We start from the raw sequence: 10,620 nt of genomic DNA on the forward strand, positions 1-10,620 counted from the left end.
ATACATACATACATACAGTGGTGGGATTCAGCCAGTTCGCACCACATCGGCAGAACCGGTAGCTAATTTTTGGTTGCCCAGGCCCAGAACGGACTTCCGGAAACGGTATCCACAGAGAGAACCGGTTGTTCACCTATTTGAATGCCACCACTGGAACCAACAGTGTCTGAAGACACTTCTGTGGTCATATGTGGCCAACTGTTATCTTCCCTATGAGGTGGCGCCTATTTATCTACTCGCATTTGCATGCTTTCAAACCGCTAGCTGGGCAGGAGCTTCTAGCATTGCCCAGCTAATATTTTCATTTCGCCAGCTTGTAGCTTCATGTCTAGTAAGAAGTAACATCAATTAAAAACTTCTGGTTATTTTCATTCCAGGAAAGTTGAGGTGAGTCAAGCTTCAACACGTATCAGGATAACTTACCGGATTGGTGCAGTTGGGTCTTTGAGGGCATACCAGTCTTTTGGTATGGCCTCGTAGAGACACCAAAGAGCCCAGTCAAACCCATCGGCAGCCTCCGCATACTGAGTAAGTTGGAAATCATCAAAACGGATGTTGTCAAACACCGGTGATATGATAACGGTGTGGTCCTCCTTGATGCGCGAGAGAATTGGTTCAGCCCTTCATGAAAGCAGAAAAGAGTTCATGGAACTACGTAGGACTTTTAAAATCTACCAAGCCAATCTAAGTGGACAATCTCTTAAATAGGAGCCAGCCGTGTGCTGCAGCTGCCAAAAAAGCCAACACAGTGCTGGGCTGCATTAACAGAGGGATGGAATCAAGATCACGTGAAGTGTTAATACCACTTTACAATGCCTTGGTAAGGCCACACTTGGAATACGGTATCCGGTTTTGGTCACCACGATGTAAAAAAGATGTTGAGACTCTAGAAAGAGTGCAGAGAAGAGCAACAAAGATGATTAGGGGACTGGAGGCTAAAGCATACAAGGAACGGTTGCTGGAATTGGGGATGTCTCATTTAATGAAGAGAAGGACGAGGGGGGACATGATAGCCGTGTTCCAATATCTCAGAGGCTGCCCCAAAGAAGAGGGAGTCAAGCTATTCTCCAAAGCGCCTGAAGGCAGGACAAGAAGCAACGGATGGAAACTCATCAAAGAGAGAAGCAACCTGGAACTAAGGAGAAACTTCCTGACAGTGAGAACAATTAACCAGTGGAACAACCTGCCTCCAGAAGTTGTGGGTGCTCCAACACTGGAAGTTTTTAAGAAGAGACTGGACAGCCATTTGTCTGAAATGGTATAGGGTTTCCTGCCTGACCAGGGGGTTGGACTAGATGACCTCCAAGGTCCCTTCCAACTTTATTATTATTATTATTATTAAGCTATCAAGACAATGAATGGAAATGGACCTGTTGAGTTCCTCTCTGGAGACGGCTGACGTTCTAGGCTTACCATTCCGTGTTGACTTCAATATGCGCGTCCAGGATAGCCACCACATCCGCACGAGATGCTTTCCAGCCAGAAATCCGGGCTTCCGTGAGCCCCATCCTTTCTTGATGTCTCACAATTTTCAGCAGTCCAGGATGTTGGGCGTTGAACTTTTTCACATGCTCCTCCAAAGGGCCTTTAAGTTCCTCTGTGGGGGAAAAAAAACCGTAACAGATGTTAACAGCATTAAGTTGAGATGTTTATGCCGGAACACGGGCGAAAATTCAAATTTGGTTACCCAGGTAAAATTTTCATTCTCTCTTTGCTATTTGAGAGATACTTGGTTAGTGTGTGTGTGTGTGTGTGTGTGTGTGTGNGAGAGAGAGAGAGAGAGAGAGAGAGAGAGAGAGAGAGAGAGAGAGAGAGAGAGAAATCAGGTTTATATATTAAACTCCTTTAGTTAAAGTTTTTAGTACCCTCTAGTGTCCACTTTTTAAAATTGCTTCTCTTTTATCTCTTTTTTTTTCTATTTTCCTAAACGTCTTCCTGTGTGAACTTAATGTATCTGTCCACAGAGTTGGTGTGTTCGGTGAAGGAGGAAAAGAAGGCTGAAAGAAGCCATCTACTTTAAAATTAACAGCCTTCTCTCAACGGGGGGTCTGGAGGGGGATATGACACCACCTAGCTCCAGTCGACAACACGGTCCTTTCAGCAGTTCCAAGAAGACCCCACAATCATTCGCGCTACTCAAGTGATCCCGAGGACACAGGTAAACCTCCAAGTGGCCTCAACGACTCTCAGAGAGAGTACCAACGACCAGATGACTGCAAGGAATATAAATCCTTCCATCCTCCACTATCCAGTTGGAACTGAGGAAGCTTCTTCGATGAGAAGTGAAATGTCTTCAAGGAAAAAAAATGTTAGAAAGTCCAGTGGCCTCTTGAAAAAGCACCTTTGGAACTCCAGAGAGATTGGAAGAGCTGGTCTACTCGCTGACTGGTTGTTCTTTGTCACCGTTGTTGGCTCTGCTTTTTGCAGAGTTGTCTTCAGTTTGCCATTTCTTCTTCCTTCCTATCGTAGCTAGCAGGGCATGCTATTGTATAAAAAAGGGGAGCAAATGCCACACTCACTCACACTGGTGTTATTACCCAGTTGGGTAACGAAACATCTGCAAGGAAATAAGCAACCTCAGAGACCACCATGATTCACAACAAAAAAAGAATGTAATACCTCTTTTTGCCCGTGCTCACAATGAGACTCTGTGTTTCAGAGTGCTTTGTTCTGAGTTTAACCCGTGTGAAATGATATCTTCAGACTCAAAACATTTCGAGTTGGGATGATTTTACAGAATCTGGTTCTCCAAACCTATGTATGCAGCAACTGAGAATAGCTGCCCAGCAGTTGGAAAAAATAATGTCTTGGAAACATAATTTAAGGCATGTGCAGAGAGATCTTGTTGTAATGCAGCGTCCCATGTATTCTGTACAACAGCTACAGCAGTATTCAACCAGTAGATGGCAGCGTTTATAAGTTGGTAGTTGCATCTATGGTGCAACTCTATGCCTTTTCTCTGAATAACGTTTCCTGTTTCCTTGTTGCAGTAAGCAGAAAAGCACATGGGGACAGTGCACTGTCTGTTCTGCAGGACTATATACAGACTTTCTAATACATCACAGTGGAAAGAGGGTGTGTTGGTTTGTTGCAATTCCTTAACAGTACGGTAGTACACTTTATTCAGTAAACAATCTGGAATTTCTATGTTTCTATATACAGGTGGTCCTTGACTTACGACCACAATGGAGCCCCAAATTTATGTTGCTAAGTGAGACGTTTGTTAAGTGTGTTTGCCCCATTTTAAGACTTTTCTTGCCACAGTTATTAAGTGAATCACTGTTACACTGTTACACAATTATTAAGTGAATCTGACTTGTCAGAAGGCCGCAAAAGCGGAATCATGTGATCCCCCGGGACACTGCAACCGTCATAAATATGAGTCAGTCGCTAAGTGTCCGAATTTTGATCACGTAGCTGCAATGGCTGTAAGTGTGAAAAAGCATCCTAAGTCACTTCTTTCAATGCTGTTGTAACTTCAAACAGTCACTAAATGAACTGTTGTAAGTCAAGGATTATCTGCAGTCCAGTTTTCCGTAGAATTTCATGAAAAAGTAGTTTGCCCATGGAAACGTTTCAGACCGTGCCACTTACCGTTTGAACTGCAATCATCAATAAGGATAATTTCCTTCAGGAGGTGAGACGGTGTTCGGTTAATTATGCTGGTGATTGCACGCAAGAGGATGGAGGTGGCCTCATTAAAGAATATAAGAATGACACTAAGGGTTGGGAGATCACGCGAATATTTCTTCTCGCGACATCTGGAAGAAACCCAGAAAAACAGATATTCATTAGATTATTGTGGCGCAACGCGAGCGAAGAATTGCCAGGGGCAGAATAACAGAATAACAGAGCTGGAAGGGACCTTGATCAAAATTCAGACGCTTGGCAACTGGTGTGTACGAATGATGGCTGCCGTATCCTCTGTGTGTGTGTGTGTGTGTGTGTGTGTGTCTCATGTGATTCCCTTTTGGGACCTTCTGCCAAGCAAAGCCATATGGAGAAGCCAGATTGACTTAACAAGCGTGCTACTAACTTAACCCCTGCAGTGATTCACTTAACAACTGTGGCAAGAAAGGTCGTAAAATGGGGCAAAGCTCACTTAAGTGTCTCGATTATCCATCGAGAAACTCCGGGCTCCGTTGGGATAAAGTTGAGGACTAGCTGAATGAACTTCTGCTTTTAAGAATACCCAGTGCACAGAAATCAAGAATTAAAGTGAAAAGGAAGCTGCTCAAACGTCATTAAGGAGATTGGTGTTTTTGCAGAAAAAAGGAGATGCACACCGGTCCTGTCCCTTTTTTAGAATATATCCCAGTTTTGTTAGACAAATTAATTCTCAACTTAGGACCCCAACGGAGCTCAACATTTCTGCTCCTAAGCGAGACAGCTGATAAGTGAATTTTGCCCCCTTTGACAACCTCGAATCTGGAAAGTGAACCACCGCAGTTGTGAAGCTGGTCACACAATTATTAAGTGAAGCTGGCTTCCCCCGTCGACTTGCCGGAAAGTCAGAAGCACAGGACAGAACAACAGAGCTGGAAGGGACCTGGGAGGTCTTCTAGACCAACCCCCTTCTTCGGCCGGAAGCCCTATCACCGTGGTGGCGAACTTATGGCACGCGTGCCAGAGGCGGCACTCGGCGCCCTCTCTGTGGGCAACGCACTGTCGCCCCAGCCCTGCCTCCTCCCACAGCCCCCTCCTCACCAGCAGCCCCCCGGAGGAGAGTTGCCCCCAGGCATGGCCCATGTGAAGCAGTGCAGCCAAGGACATGGTAGTCGGGCAGCGGGGACAAGACTCCGCCCTTGTGCCCCGTCACGCGCAGATGATGCTGCGGGGCACCGGCGGAGGGCGTAGCCGCCATGGCGCTGCTGGCCTGCCTGGGTGATCTGTGGTGGGCTGTGGAGGTGGTGGGTGGCCCAGCGGGCACGGCGGAGTGGAGACGAGTAGGGGGGCGGTTTTGGGGCACTCGGTCTCTAAAAGGTTCGCTATCACTGCGCTATCACGTGTGCCCGGGACACTGCGGCCATCATAAATAGGAGTCAGTTGCCAAGCGTCTGGATTTGGGATCGCACGACCAAGGGTCATAAGTGTGAACAACGGTCCCAAGTCCCCCCCTTTTTTTTCAGTGATGTCACTTTGAATGGCCACTAAATGAAACCGTTGTAAGTCGAGGACTTCCTGCGTTCAGCATGCTTCCGACTTTCTAATCTGCCCTCTGTGCCAGCCTGTTGGGTTCTACATCGCCACGGCCACCATCACTGCCCACGTTGCCAGCCTTGCCCGCCCTTTGCTAAGCCAAAGACGGAGAAAAGCAACGGATAGAAATTAGAACTAAGGAGAAACTTCCTGACAGTGAGAACAATCAACCAGTGGAACTATCTGCCTCCAGAAGCGGTGAATGCGCCAACACTGGAAGTCTTTAAGAAGAGACTGGACAGCCATTTGTCTGAAATGGTATAGGGTTTCCTGCCTGAGCAGGGGGTTAGACTAGATGACTTCCAAGGTCCCTTCCAACTTTATTATTATTATTATTATTAAACACAAATTCACCTGGGGGGTCTGGTGTCTTTCAAAGGCCTTTCCAGAGGCAAGCGGTCGCTCAAGTAAACGTTGTACCCGTACTTATCAAAGAGTTGCTGGGCCACAATTTGCTGGTCCTCCATTAAATCTTTGCCCCATCTCTGGAACAGAGGGGAATCTGGGAAGTGTACCCTGGGAGGCGCTTTGGGTTCTCTCTGGTTTTCCTTGCCTTGTTCGTCTTCCTGTATTTCCCGGTGTGGCTTCTCGGGCAATTTCAGTTCCTCCGCTGCCTTCTTTTTTTCATCTGATTGTTTTATACAGTTTGCTGAAAAACACAAAAAGGGCAAGAGGCTGAGGGATAAAAGCGCCCAAACGTCAGAAAGAATAACTTAGAATATAGAACGTAAGGCTGGAAGGGATCCCTGAGGTAACAACAACAACAACAATAATAGAGTTGGAAGGGACCTTGGAGGTCATCGAGTCCATCCCCCTGCTCAGACAGGAAACCCTATACCATTTCAGACAAATGGCTGTCCAATCTCTTCTTAAAAACTTCCAGTGTTGGAGCTTTCACAACCTCTGGAGGCAGGTTGTTCCAATCTGGTTAATTGTTCTCACTGTCAGGAAGTTTCTCCTTAGTTCTAGGTTGCTTCTCTCCTTGGTTGGTTTCCATCCGTTGCTTCTTGTCCTGCCTTCAGGGGCTTTGGAGAATAGCTTGACTCCCTCTTCTTTGGGGCAGCCCCTGAGATACTGGAAGGCTGCTATCATGAGCCCCCTTGTCCTTCTCTTCATTAAACTAGACATTCCTAATTCCTGCAACTGTTTCTTATATGTTTTAGCTTCCAGTTCCCTGATCATCCTTGTTGCTCTTCTCTGCACATTCCAAAGAGTCTCAACATCTTTTTTCCATCGTGGTGACCAAAACTGGACGTTGTAGTCCAACTGTGGCCTTACAAAGGAGTTGCTTCTTGTCCTGCCTCCAGGTGCTTTGGAGAATAGCTTGACTCTCTCTTCTTTGGGGCAACCCCTGAGATATTGCTATCAGATCTTCTAGTCCAACCCCCTGCTCAAGCAGGGGACTCTACACCAATTCAGACAAAGGATTGTCCAGTGTCTTCTTAAAAACCACCAGTGTTGGAGCACCCACAACTTCTGAAGGCAGGTTGTTCCATTGGTTGATTGCTCTCACTGTTAGGAAATTCCTCCTTAATTCCAGGTTGCTTCTCTCCTTGGTTAGTTTCCATCTGTTGCTTCTTGTCCTGCCTTCAGGCGCTTTGGAGAATAGTTTGACCCCCCCCATCTTTATAGGAGCCCTAACTCTAACTCTAGCAGGGGGTAGGACTAGAAGACCCCCAAGGTCCCTCCCAACCTTATTCTTCTATGTTCAGGCCAACACTGGAGGCAACACCATGGTCAAAGAGGACCCCTGCAGTGCAGTCAACCACGATGGAGTCAGAAATCATGATTAGAAGGAGGCAGAAATACTACAAAGGGATCGGGACGATGAACGACAAGTTAATTTTGATCCAGGTGGGTACTTTCGACTCCGAACGCTGAACAATGGAGTTTTCTACCTATTCATAATTGTGGAGGCAAATTCCATAAATGCTTCTTGCTTTCCCAGCCTTTGTGTGTGGTTGAATCAGGTTTTGCTGTGATTCACAACGGGGGGGGGGGGGATGGCTTGGAGGTGGAAGATAGATCTTCATCTTTGAAGGTTGAAAGGTTGACCCTCAAACTCTGGCGAAAGGTCATCAAGCAAAAATGTCACCGAAGAAGCAGAAATGACACGTAAGAAATACTGTCCATCGGTGTTTCCTCTACCTCTGCAGGTAAACACTGGTGTACATCATTTTAATGTCATTTCGTGGACCAAATACTGTACCTGGGTGTTTATGGAAACATCCAGAGATAGTAAACTTGGTTTGCTAACTTATCTGGACTCTTGGAACCTAAAAGTTAAATAAATTAGAAAGTATCACGAATGATTTGCCGTTCTGAATGTTCACAATTCATTTAGTAACCGTTAACAACTATACGCAATACTTTATGTAGGCGGCTATCGAACCAGTGACAGAGGCAGATGCAAAAAATGCAAACTGGTTGCTGATCCGATAATAATAATAATAATAATAATAATAATAATAATAATAATAATAATAATAATAATAATAATAATAATAATAAAAAAAAAAAAGTGAAAAACCAATCCAAAACATCTCAGAGCGGTTATAACCATTGTTTAAATATCGCCTGGAGCTCTGCAGGAGGAATAAGACTTGTTTGCATAGTCGAGAAGTAATTTAAAAATTTAAAACGCGAGAACAACTTTTTTAAAATCGGGAGGCAAAGCATTCCCAATGGCTCTTCGAAGCTGTAAGGTAAGAACGAAGTTCCAATTTTTGAGTAATATCCTTGACTCGGCACAAAAAGGTCTTAAGAGATCTCATATAACCTACTTCCCCTCTCCTCTCCCCTCTTCTCCTCTCTCCTCCTCTCCTTTCCCCTTGTCTCCGCTCCCTCTCTTCTCTCTCCCCTCCTCTTTCCTTTCCTCCCCTCCTCTCCTCTCCCCTCTCCCTCTCTCTTTCCCTCCCTTTCCCTCTCCCTTCTTCTCCCCTCATCTCTCCTCGTCTTTCCCATCCCTTTCTCTCATCTCCCCTCTTCCCTCCTCTCCTCTCCTTTCCCCTTGTCTCCGCTCCCTCTCTTCTCTCTCCCCTCCTCTTTCGTTTCCTCCCCTCCTCTCCCCTCTCCCTCTCTCTTTCCCTCCCTTTCCCTCTCCCTTCTTCTCCCCTCATCTCTCCTCGTCTTTCCCATCCCTTTCTCTCATCTCCCCTCTTCCCTCCTCTCCTCTCCTTTCCCCTTGTCTCCGCTCCCTCTCTTCTCCTCTCCTCTTTCCTTTCCTCCCTTCTCCCTCTCTCTCCCTCCCTTTCCCTCTCCCTTCTTCTCCCCTCATCTTTCCTTCCTCTTTCCCATCCCTTCCTCTCATCTCCTCTTCCCTCCCTTCATCTCTCTTTTCCCCTTGTCTCCTTCCCTCTCTTCTCTCTCCACTCCCTCTCTTCTCTCTCCTCTCCTCTTTCCTTCCTTCCCATCCTCTCCCCTCCCCTCTCCCTCTCCCTCCCTTTCCCTCTCTCCTCTTCTCCCCTCATCTCTCCTCTCCTCTTTCCCATCCCTTCCTCTCATCTCCCCTCTTCCCTCCCTTCATCTCCTCTCTTTTCCCCTTGTCTCCTTCCCTCTCTTCTCTCTCCCCTCCTTTCTTTCCTCCCTTCCTCTCCTCTCCCCTCTCCCTCTCCCTCCCTTTCCCTCTTCCCTCTTCTCCCCTCATCTCCTCTCCTCCCTCTCTCCTCTCCTCTTTCCTCTCCCTTCCCCTCATCTCCCCTCCCCTCCTTCCTCTCCCCTTCTTTCCTCTCCCCTTCTCCTCTCTTCTACTTCTCACTCCCCTCCCCTCTTCTTCCCTCTTCTCATTTCTCCCTCTCTCCTCTCCTCCTCTTCTCTCCCTTTTCCTATCCGCACCTCCGCCCTGTCCTTCCTTCTTCACAGGAGAGCCCTTATAACATCTTAGCTTCCTATGTTTATAAAAACATCCTAAAATGTTCAGTAAAATCAGAAGAGGGAATTGATCCCAGAAGTTACTGGGTGTGTGAGGGACCTACGGGCTTTGTTCTCAGTTGCTACTCTGAGGATCCTTGCCTTGCCTTGCCTTGCTCTGCTTCATAAACTCCTGGAAGAAACCGTTTTACTTTGCCTCGCAGGAGTTATTTCCTGAAGGACACGACTTTGCCCCCAGCATTCAAGAGAATTTAATAGCTGACACTATTTATATCGTCGGTATTATTTATTGATAAGTTGCATTAGGTAGCATTTGGTAATGGCATGGAGCACTATTTAGTTAGCAGTTCCAAACTGCTGGACCTCAAAGCTAGATTTCACATTCATAACTGAAACTGCAAAAATTGCAGCGATGAAATATAACACTTTGTTAAATAATTCTTTTAACCCACAATATGCCCAATAGTAATAGCGGTGGGAATGGAGAGCCAAAGGATAACTATTTAATCTAGTTCCTCTCTCTCTCTCTCTCTCTCTCTCTCTCTCTCTCTCTCTCTCTCTCTCTCTCTCTGTCTTTCTCTATCTTCTCTTTATCTACCTACCTACCTACCTACCTATCTACTCTATCTTCTCTCTCTTTCTATGTCTGTCTGTCTGTCTATCTATCTACCTACCTACCTACCTATCTTTCTTTCTTTCTCTATCTACCTACCTACCTATCTACTCTATCTTCTCTCTCTCTCTCTCTCTCTCTGTCTATCATCTATCTATCTATCTATCTATCTATCTATCTATCTATCTATCTATCTATCTATCTATCTATCTATCTATCTATCTATCTATCTATCTATCTTCTCTATCTTCTCTACCTACCTACCTACCTACCTACCTACCTACCTACCTACCTACCTATCTATCTATCTATCTATCTATCTATCTATCTATCTATCTATCTATCTATCTATCTATCTATCTATCTATCTATCTAATTTATTGGCAACCCATCTTACTGCTGGAAAACTTGTATATTAGTTATATAACTCATATTTAGGCAAAATTGTTTCTCTCTCACTTGCTTTCTTTCAAATTATTTTTCCTGAAAAGGCTGGAAAAGATCAAACATGCCCAAGGAAAAGGACAAGAGTTTAAAAAATTTGAAACTCACGGTGTGCAGAACAATGAAATCCTGTAATCGGAATGCGCTCCGAGAGGTTCCTGACCATGGTTATAATATTTAGAATAGAACAGAGCTGAAAGGGACCTTGGAGGTCTTCTAGTCCAGACCCCTGCTTGAGCTGGAGACCCTAGACCATCTCAGACCAGGGACTGTCCATAATAAAGCCTCAGCAGAAATGGCATCTTTTCTTACTTACATAGATTGAGGAACATCATCTCTATTTTTTCCAGGTGTCCCACAAAGTCATTCTCTCTTGCCGAATCCAAAGCTCGTTCTTCTCGATGTCCACCAGGTTCCCTTCTCAGGGTCTGCATTTCACGTTGCACGTGCATCACAAACAAAATGTTCACAGTGAAGAGCAGGATGAGCAACAA

The 10,620-nt window shown here is 45.6% G+C and overlaps 1 protein-coding gene across 1 annotated transcript in view; it reads right to left on the reverse strand.

The window, feature by feature from the left end:
* Positions 1-10,292, reverse strand: part of GALNT8 (polypeptide N-acetylgalactosaminyltransferase 8) — an 18,726-nt gene extending 8,434 nt beyond the window's left edge. The window contains exons 1-5 of the mRNA XM_015828122.1: positions 10,235-10,292; positions 5,554-5,848; positions 3,595-3,761; positions 1,414-1,597; positions 424-621 (exon numbers count right to left, since the gene is read on the reverse strand). Coding sequence (XP_015683608.1) covers positions 424-621; positions 1,414-1,597; positions 3,595-3,761; positions 5,554-5,848; positions 10,235-10,292 — 902 coding nt within the window. The remainder of the gene's footprint in view (positions 1-423; positions 622-1,413; positions 1,598-3,594; positions 3,762-5,553; positions 5,849-10,234) is intronic.
* Positions 10,293-10,620: the final 328 nt, after the last annotated feature.

The sequence above is a fragment of the Protobothrops mucrosquamatus genome, unplaced genomic scaffold, assembly GCF_001527695.2.
Source record: "Protobothrops mucrosquamatus isolate PMUCROS unplaced genomic scaffold, P.Mucros_1.0 scaffold4259, whole genome shotgun sequence".
NCBI classification, from domain to species: domain Eukaryota; kingdom Metazoa; phylum Chordata; class Lepidosauria; order Squamata; family Viperidae; genus Protobothrops; species Protobothrops mucrosquamatus.